At 32.1% G+C, this 21,575-nt stretch overlaps 2 protein-coding genes across 3 annotated transcripts in view; one reads left to right on the top strand and one right to left on the bottom strand.

The window, feature by feature from the left end:
- The window catches only part of LOC111062301 (activin receptor type-2A), a 44,107-nt gene extending 24,457 nt beyond the window's left edge, over positions 1 to 19,650 (top strand). Inside the window, exons 13-14 of the transcript XR_005572036.1 lie at positions 7,360 to 7,452; positions 17,416 to 19,650. The gene's annotated coding sequence lies outside the window, so the exon portion shown is untranslated. The remainder of the gene's footprint in view (positions 1 to 7,359; positions 7,453 to 17,415) is intronic.
- On the bottom strand, positions 7,781 to 19,437 carry LOC111051437 (coiled-coil domain-containing protein 186). Of its 2 annotated transcripts, none has more exons than XM_022337960.2 (5): positions 19,104 to 19,437; positions 15,505 to 15,639; positions 12,951 to 13,159; positions 12,000 to 12,162; positions 7,781 to 10,269 (listed from the first exon to the last, which is right to left on the bottom strand). In XM_022337960.2, exons 2-5 carry the CDS (start codon positions 15,613 to 15,615, stop codon positions 7,972 to 7,974), a joined length of 2,781 nt encoding a protein of 926 aa, XP_022193652.2. In that variant the 5' UTR covers positions 15,616 to 15,639; positions 19,104 to 19,437; the 3' UTR covers positions 7,781 to 7,971. The 2 variants fall into 2 exon arrangements, with proteins under 2 accessions (XP_022193652.2, XP_022193657.2); XM_022337965.2 differs by having other exon boundaries at positions 12,951 to 13,156; positions 19,104 to 19,239.
- Positions 19,651 to 21,575: the final 1,925 nt, after the last annotated feature.

Raw genomic sequence — 21,575 nt, 5'->3', positions numbered from 1 at the left:
GAAAGTAGAAAAATCAGTTAGGGGCTCCTATTTTAATAATTTATATTTACAGCCCTCGGTTTTTATTGATTTATTCCTCAAATAAAATTATAAAGATAATTGTTTTGAACATAGAGTGTTTGATGTGCTTCCGATATATTGTGATTGAGACGGTCTTGAAAATTTTGAGATTTTGAAGAGGATTTTGGGTCAGTGGATTGATTATTTTCATTGAATTCTCGTTTTGTATCTAGTAGGCAACTGATTTGCTAAAATAGAAAAATCTCATTCTAAAGAAACTGCAGTCTAGAATGTTTTTGTAACGTTGCTGTTTGTAAATTTGTGCTGTTCAGTAGTCCTTCACTTGTTCCCTCTCACATTTTGATTGGTTTTTGGATTATTGATTTTTTAATCAAAATAAAACCCAGTCCAATTGTACATAACTACTTTGAATTAACGTTTGAACAATGTCAGTTGATTAATTAGGTAGAATACGGTATGTGTTGAGAACACATACTAACTACACTTTGACTAGATATGTACCGGTATTTAAAAAGTACAAGCCCAACAATATTCCCGGGTATTACGAGTCTGTTTGTGAAAACACTTTTATATAATGATTGTAAATAGAATTTTCTGTTTTATATATTATTGATAGATTGTAACTTCTGATACAACGAGTTAAACCACATTGTGAAGCATTACCTTCATTGGAATGTAAAATTTAGTAAGTTGTTCGAGGTAAATTTCTGCTAAATAAAATGATGTGACAATAAATGTAAGCAAACTGTTGTCAAAAAAAGAACAAATGTATCAATTTATTATAAATTGAAACAAATTTCTACAAGATCTACATTGAAAAGTCTACAGATTTATTTAATCACAGAGTATATATATATGTTATTCTGGAAGTGGTGAAAGGTTTCTAACCGAAAATTTTAAATAAACTATTCTTAGGATTTGAATTTTCTCAATTCCACATCTGCGCATGCCTATGCAATAATATTATTGCATTGATGTTTTTATTGATGGTTTTGTCTGAATTCGTCCTATTCAAGATACTCAATGAACTATAATAAATTATTGGCAATTAAATCTACCTGGTTCTTTAAAGCCAAAGGAAAGAGTAAACTGAAAATAAATAATTAGGAAGGGAAATTTTCCGTGAAAATGTCATTGTCATATCAAGTGAGTCCATAATTATTTATTATTTGAGGTAAGTATTATAAAAAATATTGTAATAAGCTTGTAGGTAGTAGGCCTACGGTAAGTGAGTATGGATTCAGTATTGAGTTGCAGCTTTTATTTACCGTACCAGTTTTAAGAAGTTGTAGTTGTTTGTTCATTGATGGAAATAATATTATACTGTAAGTGTTTGGTATTGTCAGTGGATCTTTTATTCAAGTGTTGATGAGTGTGATGGTTGTTAATTTACAATGTATACTTTATCTGGGGAAATATTTGTCAGGAAATTTGCTGAGCTCAATGTGAAAATATTTTTATTATTATTTGTTGATGAATCAAACTAGTTTTTGAAACTGAAAATTATTATTATTCTTTGAAAGATTTTCTTTGTAAATTCTTGTCTTGAAAACATGAATTTATAATAATCTTGATTGAATTTCCATATGAAGTTGGATTACAAATATTTGTCGTTTTACGATATTAAAAAAATATTTAGTTATTAACACTGAGAAATAGTTATTTTCAATAAGTATATGATACTAGACGTTGTGAACGGTTTTTTACTAGTAATAATGATTGTTGATGCGTAATCTATCATAAAGCTATTTCTATAAAAATTGTATTCAATACAGCAAACGTTGAAAAATATTGATAAAACATTAATAGAGATTGCTACTGTGCCAAAAATTTATGTTAATTGAAAAGAGTAGAGACTCTAATATTAGAAAAGTTCAGCTATTTGATCGTGTATGGACAAATTTCATGCATAAAAGTTTAAAATCAGATAATCAACTGTTGCAATATCAAATATTGGAACAGTTCATAATATTTTCAATACATTTCATCTAAAGAAATATTGTAGAATATTTATATTGATAGATTACAAATCTTAGATAGGAATAGGTTTGGAGTGTAAAACCTGTGTGTGATGTTACTTGATGTTATGATAAAATTAAGGTATATTGTTATGCCATATTTGTGAATGTTTATTAGGGGCATAAATGAGCACCTCAAACATGATTTTCAATTTATGATATTGATGATTTTTGTATTGTCATCCAATTGAAATTGTTCAATCTTATCAACCAAAATCAGTAACAATACACGAAATTATAATATCTGTTGTAAATAATTATTGTATAAGAGAAATGTATTTGACTTCACATTTTACACGTTTTTGAAGTGGGTAGAGTGTACACTGACGCACAAGAACTCATTTGTAACCTTTGTGACCCTGTCGTTCTTGTAACAATTTTCAACAAAAATTAATTGAAATGATAGTTTGAAAAATAAATTGACAGCTCAATGAATGCAAGTTTTTCAATAAAAGAAGTTTGAGGGAAATGTACATTATGTGTCACTGTATCAATATGAAGAGTTAATTCTCTTGTTTTGAAATTATATCTATTTTCCACTACCGGTAATTTAGAAAATGACAAATATTTTACTCAATCTGATTTCTTCAAATATTGTAGTCTTCAATGTATCGCTAAATTGGTAGGTAGGTAGCCTACTGTATGGTTGATTATTTTTTTATGTATTTGTAAATTACACTTTCTATAACAACTTTAACTATATTCACGGAGTGATCCGTGGTCTAGTGGATAGAGTGCTTGCGTAGCAGCATAGAGATCCCGGGTTCAAACCCTCTCATTAACAAAAGTTTTTTAACCAGATCACTCCCGTGCTATCGGATGGACACGTTAAAACTGTCGGTCCCGGCTGAAGTATGACAGTCGTAAGGCCCATTGACGGCTTAAATTATATATTCAGGCGGTGGGACCTTCCCGCAAGGGACTCCCCACCAACAAAAGCCATACGAATTTACTTTAAACTATTATTTTTGTCAGCATAACGTACCTTTTCCAAATATTATAATTATTAAAATTTACTCATTCTTATGATACAGTGCGATTATTGATTTTTTATCTCTGCTGCAAACTGATAATTACTAAAAGATTCAGTACAAATATAGTCTATAAATGAAACTAGGTAACTAATAATTTTTCAAGACTAAGTATCAAGATTTTCTAAATACTGCCTCATCAATTCAGTTTTGTTTTACAATCGCTTTTCATATTTAATTACAGTTCAAATTATTAATAATTATATTCACCTATTTGCAATTTTGACCTGTTGATCTAATAAAGCCAGTTCAGGTTACTGTTTTGCAAATTGTTAGGTATGATGTAGCTGTCCCTTTGAGGTCAGTGATATTCCAACAATCAAATGAAATAAGTAAGCTATTTATTCCTTACATTTTTCTAAAACTTTTCTCTTGTCGCTGTCAGTGAAAACTTCGAATTCAATCGAATAATGAATGAAATTACAATTTGATCATTTCCTCTTAAATTCCCTTCACAAGTGCATTATAATAATTATCAAGAAAATTTTTAAAAAATCATTGTAGCTTTCAATTATTCCCAAAGACATGAAATTCGAAAATTTAAGAATTTTAAAATCGAAATTCAAGTATTTCTTGAACAAATTAATGTTGAATAACATTAATTGAATAACTATTCTCTCGAGTCAAATCCTCTTATATTTCTCCAATTCATAGAATATAGTGAATGTTCACTTTCTGATTCCACACTGTCAAGATGTGAAAATGGCTATTTTAAATGTTAATCTTAATTCATCTCTAAATTCAAAATGAAGCTATTTTAAATTGCCAATTCTTATTTTCTATGTCCTTGCCGATATGTTTGACCTTGGTTGAAAATTAACATAAATAAGAGGGCTATCAAGTGATTTTGAAAAGTAACTCTCAATTTTTTGAGTTTGGTTCACTTGGACCGATTTACGATTCCTCAAGTTAAGAATAATAGCTTTTCAATTTATCAAAAATTATGACATCACTTGAGCTACACAAAACATTTTTTGGTTGTTCAAATAATGTATTTCTTTCAAGTTTGTAAGCTCGTTTTCTAAATATTTTTTCGTTTTATTTCCATTGAAATATTTAAAGTGACTTGAAAAAATATTCACCCTACCTACTAATTTCATTGATAAATTCTAAAATTTCTTATTTTCACTTCATATTCACAGAAGTTGCAATAATAATTCTATAGGGTAGCTTCATCATTCCAACAAATTAAACTGTAATGATATACCCGGAGAATGTACATAAATGTAGGCGAATTTATAGTCTTTTTACTCATTAGATTTTTTTATGAAAAATAAAAACATGTAAAACGATAGATTTTTATGCAGATTAACAAATTTTTTAACGATGAACAATATTTTTGAAATATTACAGTAAGGCAGAGAATGAGAAACCAGATAATGTTTGTAATACTACTATAATGAGAGACAGAAAGATATTTTTTACAAATAATTTGAAAATTATTTTTCAAATTTTGAATAAAATTTGATTCGTAACAGTTTTTTCTACAATATTTTCAATATTTTGAAGAGTAGTTGTCTATTGTATATTTACAGCTAATGATAAATTTTTGTTGAAAATTTGTTGGCAACCTGTTGTAATGTAATGTTTTTCAATAGAATTAAAATTAATGTAGGTGTTAGTGATCAGTGATAGTATTTTTTAATTTTATAATATAATTCCATGTATGAATTTTATAAGAGACGTTGTATGTAAGTTTTATTTCATGATGGTGGTTTTCGCTCATCGAAATGTTGATGTTGATTATCCAGTGATTGGTGTTGAATGATATTCATATTTATGTTAGTATGCATTTTGTCGTCATATTGTAACATCACTTGTAAACATTTTGATTGCTGTGTAAGAAGGTGGATTACCAAAAGATTAGGCTACCAAAAGTTTTCATTTATTCCCAAAAACTCGTTCAAATGAATCTTTCATGATAATAATGATGAATGCGTTACGCACTCCGTTTTTGTATTATCAAAGAAAAGCTTATTCTATGATATTATTGATTATTATTAATAACCTCTGGATATGGGTGGGCTGCCTGTCTTAATCTTCATTAATTTGAAAGATCTACTATTTATTTTGTGCTTCTCCAATCCTAACAACTCTACTAGGCTGTCCTAACAGCTCTACTAGGCTGTCTAGGCTACTCACTCTCTTCTATTAAACGTTGGTTTCCTGCTTGATTCCATAATTAAGTGGGGTTTTAACAATTAACTACTTAATCCAGAATTAACAACTCACTCTTGATCCATTGTTAAAATGAAGTGATTGACTTTTGAGAACGAAGTTATTATTTTTCCTATTTTTATTATCATCTTTTCAAGGTTTACTATTTATGTCATTTCTTCTAACTCACCAAATCAAAGTTATCGATCTCTTTTCAAAGAGCAATTCATAAATTCACTTGGAAAAAAACATATTCTTTCACTTCAACAGCATTCAAAATGTTCATTCTTGTAATTTGAGTCATCATGTAAATATACAACAAATTTAAAATGTAATTATTTAGCGAGCTTCTAATTAGATATAGTATGGTTTATTTCAAATGAAAATGTACGGAAATTCTAATCCTTCTATTGTGAAATTCATTGATGAATATGTTATTGAACTTACGCAATACAATCAATAATTGAGAAAATAGAAATTTGAAAACTCTCCTAGTTGTAGTGTGCTCTTTTCAATAGATAATTACTGTAATTATTGACTGAATTATCGTGTCTATACCACATTCATCAATGGAGGGATTCTGAAATTACTTAAAAAATCAGTTTCAGTCATTTAGTGGAACGTCATGAATAGCCATATCATCTACTGAAGGATATTCCATGGATGCATCTGGAATATTAGAATTTCTTTTGAAAGTTTTGTGAAGCTTTTAAAACCCGAACGACTGCTTTCTAGTCATGTTCAAAATTAGATAAAAATTTAAACTCTATCCGTGTTCGTTTCATGATTTTTCAACAGCAGATCCTCCTTTAAATTGAAAAAACACTCCATTTTCAGTCTGATTTGACTGATCAAATAATGTTACTGTTTTAGCAAAGTAATATATTCTGGTTTTTACACGTAAATAAGAGAAACTTGTTTCCTATTCTCCGTTCCATAATGATTTTGCTATTGAAGTCTACTTTAATCATTGATATCCTTTAAAGTTTTTTTTTTAAAGATCAAGTTGAATTTAACTAGAAATCACTCTGTAGGGTCTATAGCACAGTTTCGCCTATCCGTCGTTACATAGGAAAAATACTGCCTATGAGAGTTCCATGTGAACTAGTTAATGTAAACTCTTTTGTATTTATGAATGAAAAAAATAATGCATTCCATTCATTATTATTTTTGAATGAAAGAAACAAAACAAAATATTTATGGCTTTTCATGACAGTCAAATATACATTCCAATAATATCATTTTGTCTCAAATTTAGATACATTAGAGTATTAGAAGCTGAAAGTTTGCCCATGATCGAACATAGAAATTTATGTAATCGTAAAAGTTTTGAAACTATGTTTGTCTCATCTCAGTTGAACCCATCATCACTAGAGTTTGTTTTATTCTCATGACTACGGTATATAATTATCAGTTTTGATGTAGTATCGTGAAAAACCTTGTTGGTCAATATCATTCTATTATAATACTATTGTATAAATCATTATTGAAATAGAATTAAAAGCTCATTTGCCCCATCGCCTGTTATTTATTAATGTACCTTGACGAATTGATAGGTGTGTAGAATGTGTGAACCGATCATGATCATGAATACAATACAATGGATAACTTATATTCAAAAGGTTTTCATAACCTAACCTATTTGTTATGGATCTATTTTATGCTGAAACAAATTTAATTTAATTTTCATATTTTTTATGCTACATCGTCAAGTACTGCAAGGCTTTTTTACATAGCCTCAAAATAAATCCATTCTTCACCATAATTTACAATAGCATACTATGCTTAGTTAAGATTTTATTTTGACTCTATGATAAAATGTTCATGAGTTGTTAACATTACGCTTATATCCTTTTCTCATTGTATTGATCGTGAGAAGTCTGGAAAATGAGTTATTCGAATAACATACCTTACTCTTCTTTCTTATAGTTATGATTATTGAGGAATCACAATATTATTTTTGCAATAATTCATCTACTTCTACTATTTCTCTGATTAAGACTCCTCAAGCACTTAGGTACTTGGAAATCGTTTTCTACTTTTCTTTTTTCAAAGTGCCTTTGAATTTATTTATTTTTTCTCATTCATCCATCTAAGTTTGATTATTCATTTTCAAAATTATTCTATTTCAGTTGGTTGTATCGTTACTGGTAGAGTACGGTACGCTATTGTCAGTGAAGTTCATTTAAGTTGGCATGAAGATTTCTCTTGGCTATGAGATTCAGGTAAGTCATTATTCTCATGATTTCATAATAAAAATATTTCAAGATTGTTTGCTGAAGACTTTATGTTAAAAAGCAAGTGTATAGATGCATTATTAATCTATTTGGATCTATTTGTTTGAGTTTACTTTTATGAATATTAACTTTGTCCAATTTTGTGTTGAAATGATAAAAGCTATCAATATCTGCTAAATCGCATAGGCTGCAAATGTTGAGATCATTCTGCTATCAACCTGAATCTACCTTCAAAGTTGTTTGAATCTCGGTGACCAAAGATTATAAAAAAGCAAAAAGAAACTCTTACTGTAAATGGGTTGAATAAACTCAATCGTTTACCTGTTATTGCACTTTAATTGAACATGTAAAAATATTTATAAATATATTACAGTAATATAATACAAAATAGGTAACCCTTATGTACCATCGTTATTGTCTTTGTTCGATAATCCCGTAGATTCAAACAGGAACTTGGAATCTGTGAAAATCATGTCTTGTGAAGAGAAGAAGTTATTCATCTTGGTTTTAGTTGTTAGAGTTTTCTTGGACGTTTGATTGTGGTGACGTGACTTCTGTTGAGTCTTCATGTGGAGTAGAGACTGTTGATACCTCTTCTGGTTTTTGATTACTACTTCCGCCATATTGTTCGTGAATTTGATCGAGTTTTGTCGACAGAGCATTACTTTTGTGTGTGGTAGCGGTCACCTTGCTGAAAAGCTGTTTGCACTGTTCTTCCAGTCTCTTCAAGCGGGCAGTTCGAGCATCTAGAATTTCTTCTGGTGTTCTCTTATGGTCCTCGCCAGCTATGGAAGTGGATGGTTGAGATGAGGTCGAAGGAGAAGGTTCTACTTTTGGCTTTTCTGGGACTGGATGAGAATTTTCCAGATTTCCATGATTATCCTTGGTACTTGCAATACTACTTATGACCCCACATTCATCCATCTCCTCTCCACTTTCAGGTTTGTGGATCTCAGTGATTGTTGAAGGTCTGTCTGTTGTGGAGCTGCTATTACAAAGGGAATCAATAATCGAATCTCTTGTAACCTCCTTCCTTTCAATTGTTTCTTCAATTGAACTGATTTGGTATCTATCAACTTTCAAATCATATCCGTCCAATTTTTCAACATCTTCTGGCGCAAACAAACCATTAAGGAACCTAGAAATGTTTTCAGCTGATGCAGATGACGTACAAGGTGTTGTAGGTGCAGTAGGCCTATCACACTCCTGGCCAGTATTGAAATCAGAAATTATCTCCTCACTTTTCTCTGTTATTGCCTCCAAGTTATTCTCATGAGGGACATCCAGATCAGGTGGACTCTCACTCAAAGTAGTAGTATCATCTTTCAGTCTGTCACACTCTTCACTACTATTTACCTCTTTTAGATTATTGCTTCCTGCATCGGTGGTAGTAGATGAACCATTTGAAAGCCTCAACTGATTCAAGTCAACCCTTATAACTGTGTCTGTGCTTTGGATGCTGCTTGAAGAGTGGTTTTCCCCACTCATGTAGAATGATGTTCTACTGGAGCTGCGCATCTCATCTTCAACACCAGTCAAATCATTGTCATCGAAATCAACTTGCTCACTTTCTGTGACCTCATCATCATTGGATTCCACAGGACCACTCTCGTCCTGACTGTCTTCAGTTGGTGGCGAACGAAGCTCCTCATCTTCGTAACCGCTTTCGGCTGAGGTGCTCACTTGCCGGTTTTTTCTTTCAGCGAATTCTCGACGCAGTTTCCTCCAGTCCTCTTCTGATTGGGTGTTCTTCTTGCGAGCCATTGTCCACTTATCACGACATCTCTCCAGTTCCTCTTTGAGTTCGGTCAGTAGTTGTCTCTTCTGGTGCAATTCGTAGCGGAGAATCTTCTCCTGGGTGTGAAGCTGCTTGTGTTGGGCTCTCAACTTACTTACAACTCCCCACGTCTTTTTCAACTCTGAAGACACAATTTCTAAACGTTTTTCCTGGCTGCCAAGCCTTGTCTCTAAGTGATCGTTCAATGATTTCAGTTTTCCAACTTCATTTATCAGTGCATTCTTCTCCAGTATCAAAGTCTTCAAAGTAATAAATGTTTGGCTCACACTTATCACAGACTTTGTGCCCGAGGGTGTCTCCACACTCTTGTAACAGCTCTCAGAATCACAATCTGAAGGCAACGCTTCATTGTTTGCCAGGAGCTGAACAAGTATCTGCCAAACTTTGGACAAGTTGACAGCCACCTTTTCTTCAGTCATAACATCACTGCCGCCATTATCCTGATTAGTTGCCTCACTTGTTTCAGAGAACGATGAATCAATTTGCTCCACAATTTTCAACAGGAGAGCAGCCAAGTCGTTTCTAGGTTCACCATCGCAAGTCAAATCTGTCATTAAACTTTGATTCTCCCGCAGCAACCTGGTGAGTCTATCCACGTCGATATGCCCGAGGAGAACTTTGGAGAATAGATTGTTGACAAGCGCCATTTGTGATGAGAGATCTCTGCACTCCAACAAACTCGCATCCAGTTGCTCTCTCAGAGTCATCGATTGATCGTTTTCCTCCCCTAGTGCCTCATCCAACTTGGATATGTGACATTTCAGTTGATCTTTTGCAGTTTCTGAGTTTCTCTTTTCTTTTTCCAGCTCTTTAATCTTTTTCTCAAGAACTTGTGTTCTGGCTACTTCTCTCTCAAGCTCCTTCTGGTGCTCTAGTCTTGCCGCTTCCGCCCTCTCTTCATACAGTGTTTTCAGTCTCCTCACATTTTGTATCTGTGCCTCATATTCTTCACGCAGACTGTTGGGGTATGCAGCTGTCTCGCAGAGTTTCTTTTTCAACTCATTCACCTGTGGATAAACCAAGTTTCGATTCAAAATTAATAATAGAGTGTTGAATTTATTAAAATGGAAAGACACAGTAAATAATTATTCCGATCATCATAATTCTAAAATCATCACTGAAATGATAATTTTATTCAAAAGGATATTACAGCCTAAGGCCCCAACTATATGGGCTGGGCGTCTGAAGCGCTGGATTGATTTCGTGCTTCCTCAGATGCATGGGGAGCGTCTATTACGCTCGTATAGTTTACATCAAAAGAGACAATGCTTCTAGCTAACGAGAGAAATGAATTCAGCGCGTCCAAACCGTCCGTATAGTTGGGGCCAAAAGGTTTTCAATATTCTGAAGTGAATAAATCTACTGCACATTAGCCTACTACATACTATTACCCTCAATATTGTCATTGTAGTATAAATTATGGAGCCAGATAACTGCTTTGATGAATTTTGGTAGGTATTTTCAGTTTTGAAAAATATATTTTTGAAAAACAGTAAAATAGGTAGACTAGTAAAAATTAAGAATTTTTAAATTTTAGAATTTTATTCATAGACTAATATAATTAGGAACAAGTAGGCCTACTGTAAGTAACACCAAGTGCGGGTTGCACAAAAGCCGGTTGAATTTTAATCGTGATTAATTTCAAGAGACTCAATCAGAGAATCCTTATTTTCGAAAAAGCCTTCTCTGATTGGCTCTCGAGAAATTGATCACGATTAAAATTTAAACGGCTTTTGTGCAGCCGGGCCAATGTGTTTTATCCTTTCATTAAAAGGAAAAAAGAAAATTGAAAACGGTGAAAGGGAAAATAATATTCTGAAACACAGAATCAGAATATAGGCTAGACGAATCTAATGAAAATTAATAAATCATAATCCTACGGGAGCCCTTTCAACAAAATTTAATAATTCATCGTTACGTTGTAACATTGCAATGAAATATATGAGAGCCGTTGCAATTTATTTGGTTCATCGCTGGAAATTTTCCACTTCAACCCAACCCTAAACTTGTTCCGCTTCCTAAATCTTTTTAATCACGTGGTCACCCCGTGGCAATAAAATATGAACAAACACATGGCGTGTCCTTTCACAATCAAATTCTATTTTTATGATCATTATTTTTCCAAGTGTGCTACTACACAGCATTAAATTCATCACTGCTACCCTTGCTTTTCGGATCAGGAAGATTGACGATATGCTTTGATTCTAAATAAAAGTTACGTTCCAAAATAGAAAATAAGATTTTGCTTATAAATAGAACTATTCTCATAGCCTTGATTCGAAACAGAAGAACAAAAATTCTAGGAATAGATTTGGAACCAATTCAAGTGATATTAGCAGATGAAGCTATTAGCAATCACTACACTCTTCATGTTTATCCTATAAATTACTATACAGATAATGAAATAGAAATGATTATACAGTATAGTTCAATAGCATGTTAGTAGTCTATCTACATCCGAGCAAATTTTTAGAAGTGGAAAAATTCCACTGCGAATCGATCTGCTATCCACAACGAATGAAATAAAACAATATTCAGTTCAAAACTCATTAATTTCTATTGAAAATTGTTGGTGAATATTTAGAACTGCAAATCTTTTACAGTAGTATTCACCAAACGTATTCACTGATTAGCCTACAGTATTTCCAATTCCAAATCTCACTGATGCCGACAGTAATTAAAATCGTTCTATATCAAAAATATAATGTACTCGTATTTATTAGAGGTGATCTTTTACCTGAAGCTCTCTGATGCGTAGCATTTCCTTTCCAATTGAAGCCATTCTTTTCAGTGAATGCAACTGGCTCTCCTTCTCTTCTTTCTCTTTTTCTAGTTCTTCCATCTTTTTCTTCATTTCCTCGAAGCATTGCTCTCCTTTTTCTTTCAACGCAGCTTTCAACCTGGACGGCAATAGATAAAAACAATCATGACTAGCACCGGCCATCATTTGATTTTAAATTAGAGAATACATATACAGCTTTACTGGATAGGTACTGAAATTCAGATAATATGTTATTTTAATCCAATTCAAATAGTGGACAGTATTTCATTTCATATTATTAAAAGGTTCAATTTTAAAGAAAAAAATCATGATGAATATAGACTAATTTATAAATTTCAATTATGGATAAAATCACATCTTAGTTCAAACTAAATGAATCCCATTTCTCCAATAAAAACTCTGGGATTCATACAATGGATCATGCATTCAATATCAAAAATACACCATGAATTTAAAACCATAACGCGATAATTGTAACTGAATGTGTGCCTGTAGTTTCATCAACATATTTCACGTTCAAACTTTTAATACACTGTGGAATTATAATTTAAAGTAAGATAAAGAACAATGGAAAATTATTTCCTTTGATGCTCATGTTGATTCAATAAAAGTCTTCTCTCACTTTGCAAGCAGCATTCATATGATGTCACTCGTATTATAATTTTATAAAAGATTATATTTCTATTTTCCTAATAAATCGCACTCCATTATATCAAGCGCACTCCATAAATTGTAACGCTATCCATTATTTGAAGCTTGCAGGAAATTCTGTGATCCACACATTGTATCACAGCTGGCTTCAGAAAGTATAGCATGTAGAGCTGTAAAGTATTAGATTATAGTATAGTTGTTTGTAGTTATTTCAAAAATTTACGCAACTTTTAAAAAATATATATTTTAGCCTACCTTTTGACTTGCTCCTCAGCTGCGCACCTAGCCTCAGCTTCAGTGTCGACTTGCAGCTGCAGCTGCTTCAGTTTATTGCTCAGGCCGACCATAGCCTTGTGTCTGGCCTCTCGTTTTCCCGCCAATTCCTGTTTGAATTCTTCCAGTTTCTTCTTGTTCTCCTTCAGCCTCACCGGTCCATCTTCTGCCTTTCCAGCCTCTGTCGACTTCTAGACAAAAAAATGAAATATTAAATTATAATTTAAACAATTTCAATGAAAATGCTACTAATATTCGAATTCAATACTTGAAGGTGTTTTACAAAATCAAGAAATCAATACTGAGAATAAGTTTGTGTGCGGAAAGCTGAGTTCACACTGAAAAAATGTTTGAAAATCAAGAGAATCATTCTAAAAAGTTAATAGACATTAAGAACAGTTTCCCGCTTTGAGAGCAAACTTCCATAACTTTGTTTTTACGAAAATAATAAAATCTATTCAAAGTGTTTGAACTGACACGATTGTCAAATCTCTTTTTCAGAGTTTTCTCATTTCTCGAAGCGTTTTTTTCATAATACTGATGGACAAATAATACTACTTCCAGCATTTAAGTAGGATTTGATTTTGAGAAATTCTCAAAAATAGGTAGCCTACTAATATAAATACTGAAAAAGTAGGTAATTGAGATCCATTTGGGATTATAAACATTTTTATCTATTTTTTGAGGCATAATCGAGATTGCCAAAAACAAATGAGTTGAAATTGAATCTATTTTATTTGCTGTAATAACTAATTGAAACCAACAGTCTATTCAGATACGGAGCCAAAATTTTGGCTTCAAAGTAGAATTTTCTGCTGACTCATTAAAACTCACAGAAAGTACCTAATTGCAGTAGTTTGTAATACATATTTTCTACTCATGTTCAGGTACTTTTACCAACAATACTGCACTTTTACCAAAAATTACACAGCTCTTTCTTTCAATAATGTGAAGCCTCCCTTTATAATGGCAGAATATTGTTCATAAGAATTCACTTGCTACTAGTAGGCTAGTAGGCCTATTCTTAAAATCATTCCCAGATCCTAGACCAACTTTTGCAGTTCACTTTGAATTATGTATTGATGAAAAAACTTTTTTTTCTCTCTGGAAAATGCAGAATGTCCTGTTTCAAAGTTTATATAGATGTTGCAATAATTTATCCATTATCAAACATTTTTCAATTGCTAAATTTCCCTGAAATGAACCTTCTGTTTGGAAGCTAAAAGCGAGGGATGGCATTCATCTCAGGTTTGGACGTATTCCAATAATATTGCATGTTTTGTGTCTATCTTTTTGTTTTGAAATTAATTCATGTCGATTGTTGGACTGTACATAATGGTCTGGTTTTCATGAAGATAATTATAGAATATGAATCATACAAGTGACTGTGCAATACTTTGAATGGTGTCTTGAGTCATTTAGGTACTAAAAAAAACAACTTAGATCTTTGTACAATATTATCCAACTAAGATCTTTTAAATAAAAACACTATCTCACACTTTCAATAAATTATAACCAGATCTTGTTTTATGTTGTTGTTGTATGTTTATGTTTTATGTTGAAGACTAATTTACAGCTTATCAAATGTGTATGGCTAACTCTCTCAATTCTAATCTAATGGTATAGACTAGAAATTAATTCATACTAGAAATACTTGATAGGTATAGAGTCTAGTAGTTCTATTACAATAGGCCTATATCTGGGAGCGACTATTATGTATATAATCCACAGAGATATCTTATAGTTTTTCAGGGTTTTTATTAAATTCATATAATTCATTATTTATTCATATAATTCACTATTTCTGGGAGCGACTACGTATATAATCCACAGAGATATTTTATAGTTTTTCAGGGTTTTTATTAAATTCATATATAATTCATTATTTTTCATTCTACTACTGTTCAATTTGATACATAATAGAACTATGTGTAGTGTGATTAAAAAATTGAAACCCTTATGTTCACTTTTATGTATACTCTACTAGCACTCTTATAGAATTCACGAATACATTATAAAGTACAGTGAAGAAAAAATACTTTTTAGATATCTCACATCATGTATTTACTGTTTAAGTTCGTTGCTTTACTGAGAAGACTACAATTTCAAAATCAAATTCATTTATTTGACATAATTATTAATCAAATAGATATTCTCAATTATAATATGGCACTACCGGCAAAGAACAACTTGTGCGCCGGCAGAGAGGTTGGTCAACTAGATATGATATAAACATTTCAAAATGAAAAATAGAATAAATCCCACTTTGAAGAGGGATTTTGAAAATAAAATGCCTGAACCTATTGGGTTCAGTATGTGTTGAATATTTGGATAATAGGCTGCCTTTATTTTAATCTGGAGGGCGAAGTTAGGGCGCAGCTGGCCCTCCCCCCCCCCCAGATAACCCTCCTTTACAACTCTAATGCATCATTATTTAAACAAAAACATAATTAAATATCCATAATATATAATATAACTTGAAAAAAATCAAGTGGTATGAAAATATTTGTTAGAATTTACTTTGAAGGGTGCTCACCTCTTCATTTGAAGTCGATGCTTGGGTTGTCGGCCAAAATGGATCAGGAGTTGTCTCTCTCTCCCTCCCCCTCTCTCCCTCATTGTCTAATGAACTCCACTGCCCACCCATCACATTCGTTTCTTACTCATATACCTGAAAAAATTGACAAAGTTACTACAAATAACAGTGTGAGTTGGCAACCCTCCAATAGTTTTGGAGGAATTCTTTGTCATTTCGGACTTTGACACTTACGCTTTGTTTTCCCTTACAATCAGATTTGTCTGTGACAATAACTAATTGGTTTAATTAATATCCGGAGATTGGAGCTCAAAGTGAAAAAGTGAATGTGGAAGAAATTTGTCAGTACTATTCAGGATGGGCTGAACTTTGATGTATGGTTTTTTAAATCATTTTCTCATAGGGATGATTAAATTTTATCATATAAAATGAAAATAACATAAATTTTATGATGTAAAATCATACATTTTATAATATAAATGACAAAATGCTTATCAGAAATAAAATGTATTGACTTGAACATTTTTGTGATTATTTCTCCACGTAGAATTTAGTTTATTATTTTCATTCTAAGTAATTTGAATCAGTTGAAAGAGAATTGATTTATAACGACAAAAAAACCCTGGAATTCCATTTCATTTTATTTAGATCGAACATGAATTATGACATTTAACATTTATTTCTTTATTATTATTCTCCCACGTAGAATTAAGTTTATTATTATCATTCTGAGTAATTTGAGTCAGTAGAAGGAAAATTGATTAAGAACGTCAGAAAATCCCTGAAATTCCATATTATTTCATTAAATCGAACATGAATCAATACAAATTACACTGCATTGTGAGATCTTGCAAACTTTTTAATGGGGTGCAAATGAAGAGCTTATGTGGAATTGTAAGTATGGCATTATTCGGGTTTAATAGATTAAAAATATATGATGATCGATTCATTCGGAAAAGTTGATTCATCGTCGGTCTCGTTTGACTAGAACAGTTGATTTTTTGACAGAAAAATATTTATTATAGTCCAGGCAATGAATGCTCAAAAAAGGGTATAGAGGGAAAAGTTTGGAAGACAATGTTTGACCCCGTAGTTCTGTTTAAGGTAGTGAGCAGGTAAACATATCAAAAGTCCCCACTCCTACCCCATGTGCTAAGGGGGTGGGGGTGGTACAAAGGTACCATATTTTGGTTTCTCGCATATAACTAGAAAACTATGCATTTTATAGACATGACTATTCTTTAAGGAATTAAAGCTTAGATAATTTCCTTTTATATTGATCTCTCAACATTTTCTATATCTCTTTCACTTTTCGAAATATCCGCTCTAAAAGATGTGACATTTTTGAAAAAACACATTTTCCTTCAATTTTTTGCTATTTTTGCTCTTATAACATTTTTAATATCGATGGGAAAAATCCATGCTGATCATGAGGTTATAGAGCATCAAATTCTCTTCAATTTGATGTATGATTTCACAAGTTTACGCACACATCCCCACGACTATTGCAGCAGCTTCAGTGTTGAGTGTGATATCCTCAGTTATGCCAAAATAGACCAATTGACAAAGGATTTTGGAGAGAATGTTTCGAACACAATTTTTGACTTTGCAGCTTTGTTGGGACCAGTTAGGGGGTGAACATATCAAAAGTCCCCATCCCTACCCCTTGTGCTAAAGGGATGAGGGTGGTTTAAAAGTTGAATTTTTCAATGTTTTGCTTACACGCTCATATCTTGGGAAAAATGCGTTCAACCGACATGACTAACTATTCAGAAATGAAGCTTGATAAATTCTCTACAATATTTGTTCTGTGGTGATTTGTGATATCTTCAACAGTTTTCGAGATACACGCTCTTAAAAGTGTAAAATTGTTAAAATAACAGCTTTTAATCCTATTTTTTGATGTTTCAGGACCTGCAACTCTCCAACAATGGATCGTAAAGATGAATGCTCACAGTAGATTTGTAGAGCTTTGTTTTCTCTTCAATTTGATGTTTTATTCCACTACTTAATATTTTCCTTCTATTGTTGTAGCAGATTCAATGTGGGGGGTGAAATTTTTAACTCTGCAACAATAGTGTCAACTTAGCTGTTCCACACCTTCAATAGACGTGCTAGAGATGCGTATTTTGGCTATGTTTACCTCCCAACTAGTCTTCATTAAGCTACAGAGTCAAAAATTGTGTACCAGATGTTCCAGACTCAAATTTCATTGTCAAGTGATCAATTGTTACAAAATTAAAATTTCACACCCCACATTGAATCTGCTACAACTCAAACTCAGTTTCAATAAAAACAACAACAAAAAATAAAGTCACGTCAGAGACCCTGAAATTAATCAGGTACCGGTAGCCTATGAAAAGTTCAAACGTGAAGAACAGGAGACCTGTGCCGGCTAATCCATATTTTATAATTTGTATTCCATTTGGAAATACAGAAACACTTGAAGCCGTGTTTTAACATGAGTTACTGATTTATATAACTATGGATCTTGTCAAGGCTGTAGTAAAAATTTCAATAATTTATGTTTTGTACCTCGTGGTTCAAAATATTTGCATGGCATTGATAGGTTTTCCACAACTCCCTGGTGCAATATCTGTATACTGTTCTCACTATCGATTAGTGGCAATGGCGTGATAATTTTCTCAAATCAACAAGAAAGTTCTACACAATCATCAGAAAAATATTAATTTCCAAAAGCACCCGTCATTTAAACTATTATAAGAGAAAGAACATGCTAACCGCCAACTATTTCTCTTCCACATAATAAATATTGCATTATACTTGTTTTACAACTGCCGGGAATCGAGAAAAATTATAAAATCAATTATATAGGCAACTACAAAAAAAACAATTTTTTCATTCTAATCCAATTATTAAAAGAAATATAATTAATTATTGAACACAATAAGAATATTGAGAGAATTTATTTAACTTGAACAAAAATGCATTCTATTAATTAGGATCAATGATAGTGTTCAAGTGTGCAAGCAATTGTTATAGAAAGTTTCGTTAAAAGTATTTTTCATTTTATTAGACCTATTGCTATTTTGGCTACCCACCTAATTATTAATAGTACTTCTTTCATTTTTTTTTTGTTAATAGTGAAAGAATCGTAGAAGACGAGAACTTGATTTAATTTTCAAAATGTTCAGTTCACTAAAAACTCCAGGAAGTCAATCTAATACACTTGCATTTTTTGCCTGAAGAGAATATATATCATAATCGGTCATCTTGAGGGGGATTGAACTAGAATTAAGGTCAAGACAGTGGAAAACGTTGGACTAAAAACTGTGTTCGTCAAATTAAAGTCATTTAAAAATCACTGTAAGCCAATCAAGTCATCTAATCTGAATTAAGTAAGCCATCTTGACCACTATTGAATAATATGATAATGAGACTGAATTTATTAATTAGGTGTTAGTATTTTTTGAGATAACGAAGAAAATATACCTTATTATTCAACATTCAGGACTTACAGTTTGTGAGACTTCTTTACCACTGAAGCTTGACAGTGATCACAATAAAATAGCAAATATATTTTCAAATGTACAATTGATCCAATTTTAATTGAATTTGAATTTGAGGAAATTACTTACGTCCAAGGGAAATTGTATTCCACAAGATCGTCTAGGATGAAACGTTCGTTGAGCACTGGTTATACGCAGCGAATAGAAGTCACAGACTGAGACGATAATCTGGTAAAACGCCAAAGGCTATAAATACTAAATGGTAGCAATTTAGAGTTTCATGTACTGCACTAAACACGAGCGATTATTGTGTTTGCGTCCGCCGCACTCCTTTTAGCCAGAAAGACCTGCGTTTTTATTTCCCATACTCGTCGGATGTGAGCTTTTCCAGTCTTTCTTTCTGTAGCTGCGATCTTCTTAGCTAAGACAACGCCAGCTACATTCGCGAGTTGAAACAGAACTGAGGCTTCAACTGCAGACTGGAAGGCTGAAATAGACCATCTCCACCTCTTTTCCAATCTGTTCACAGCCCAGAATAGACCCCAGGGGCAAAGGCCTAGCAGCTTTTGCCTCATTCACTCACTCACTCCAACCAACGCGCATCTTAGGTCACTGACAAAATGTTCAATTTGCTCCAATGTAGACTGCAATTTGTCAGAACTCATCAGGAAATAAATTTTGGAAAACCGTAAAACTGAATGACTGATTTTATTGCAGTTTTTGTAATTACCGTATCTTCATAAATTCAAATAAGTAATTTTTGAGAACTATATTATATATGTTAATATTTATATTATATTCAAGTGCCCCCACACAGCTAGTCTATAGGAAACACAATTATTTAGAAATTATAAAACAATATTGTAATAAATTGCTTTTTGGGATGTATTTGTTTGTTCATTTATTTGAATATTTGAATTGAATAAAATAATGTACACAGGCTCCAATAGGTTAATCTGTTTCAGTCCATAATATCCCAACTTTCATTTTATGAGCCAATTTGATTCAAATATAAGGGAACATATTGAATGAGGAAATCGGAAATGGCAATTAAACCTTATTTATAATTATCATCGAGTGCTTAAATTAAATGCTCATTTACAAATTTGTCTCAGGTTATAATTTCAGTATGGTTTTCCATGTTTAGTGTAACTCATTAGCTTTCATATTTTTGTTGAAATAGAATCACAATATGTGGTCTTCTTCACTTATCTACTAATGTTTTATTCTTAACCCCTAGTGCCCGGTTGCACAAAAGCCGGTTAAATTTTAATCGTGATTAATTTCACGGGAACCACTCAGAGAAGCCTTTTTTCGAAAAAGCCTTCTCTGATTGGTTCTTCTCAAATTAATCACGATTAAAATTAATCGGCTTTTGTGCAACCGGGCACCAAAGGGTTTCGATTCGATGCTCATGATACCATCATCATGGAGAAAAATCCTATAACACCTCTGAATATTTAATTATTTATATTTTTAATTTTTGGAACTGCACGATATTTTGCACTTTTACTTCGTATATGAATGCTTCTAATCCAATAAAAAGTAAACTAAAAACTTGCAACATCCAAAACTTCTTTACCCAGTCATTCCCATCAAAGAATTGAATTTACTTCATTATTTCGCTTTTAATAGTATCTACAGAAGTTGAGGATATAATAGCAGTAATGTAAACAAATAAATCAACAAACAAGAGTAAGATTTATTTACATTTCCCTGTATGTTTTCGTGATAAAATGAGCACACTTATATCCTTGTACACTGTATCATTGTTCAGAGACTGAAATAAACATCAAAGAATTGATAACTCAATAACTTTCGCTTTACAAGCCTTTGTCCAGAGCAAAAATCACATGTCAGTTTTTTGTTTGGAGAGTTGAATGAACTCTGGCTTTGTTCCAAGTAATAATTTTTGACAGAAACTCCCAAGATTTACTTTTTGAAAAAATTAAAAATACGTTATACTTTGAAAAATTACAGTTCAATATTAATTTATCAAAGTGGCAATTAGAATGACGATGAAAATGCTTGTTATTACTGTCTCAACTCACTCATTTGAACAGCATACCGATTCAGATTTGATCTCATAGAGAATCTGAAATGTAAGTTATGATGAGCATTATCACACCAAAAACTTTAGTAGAAACTGTTGAAGAAACATGCAATACATTGATATCATTGAAGATAATTTTGGTGTGTTGGATGTAATGTATCTTCTTCTAGATGATTAGGTGAGTCATATTTTCATTTTTTTCTTCAATGAACTTTCCCTAGGCTGCTAGTCCTAAGTAAGAGTGATTTTTTATATTTTATTCCCCTACCATTATATTTCTTTTAGGAAAAATGTAGGCCTATACTAGATTTATTTTGCTTAGAATGTTTCCTACTTCATAAACAACACTCAAATGTAAATTAATTATGAAAGAGCACATTGATTCCGTTCAATATTCTCCCCAAACCTCAATAAATAAATGCAAATATACAATAACAAATGCAAATTATATTGCAATTAGGAGAGACCATTCATAATACAGCAATGTTTGTTCAGTATTGTAATGCTCATCGCAGTAGTGTGTGCGTGTGTGTGTGTGTGTGTGTGTG

This window comes from Nilaparvata lugens, chromosome 8 (genome assembly GCF_014356525.2).
Source record: "Nilaparvata lugens isolate BPH chromosome 8, ASM1435652v1, whole genome shotgun sequence".
NCBI classification, from domain to species: domain Eukaryota; kingdom Metazoa; phylum Arthropoda; class Insecta; order Hemiptera; family Delphacidae; genus Nilaparvata; species Nilaparvata lugens.
The sequence above is the reverse complement of the archived record's forward strand: the minus strand, read 5'-3'. Positions and strand labels throughout refer to the sequence as shown.

Excerpts from the sequence above, each read along its gene's own strand:
- LOC111051437 (XM_022337960.2), bottom strand. The coding sequence starts at position 15,615 with ATGGGTGGGCAGTGGAGTTCATTAGACAATGAGGGAGAGAGGGGGAGG. Across the intron at positions 13,160-15,504 it reads CATCGACTTCAAATGAAGAG|AAGTCGACAGAGGCTGGAAA; the intron begins GTGAGCACCCTT and ends TTTTTTGTCTAG. Across the intron at positions 12,163-12,950 it reads GCTGAGGAGCAAGTCAAAAG|GTTGAAAGCTGCGTTGAAAG; the intron begins GTAGGCTAAAAT and ends ATTGCCGTCCAG.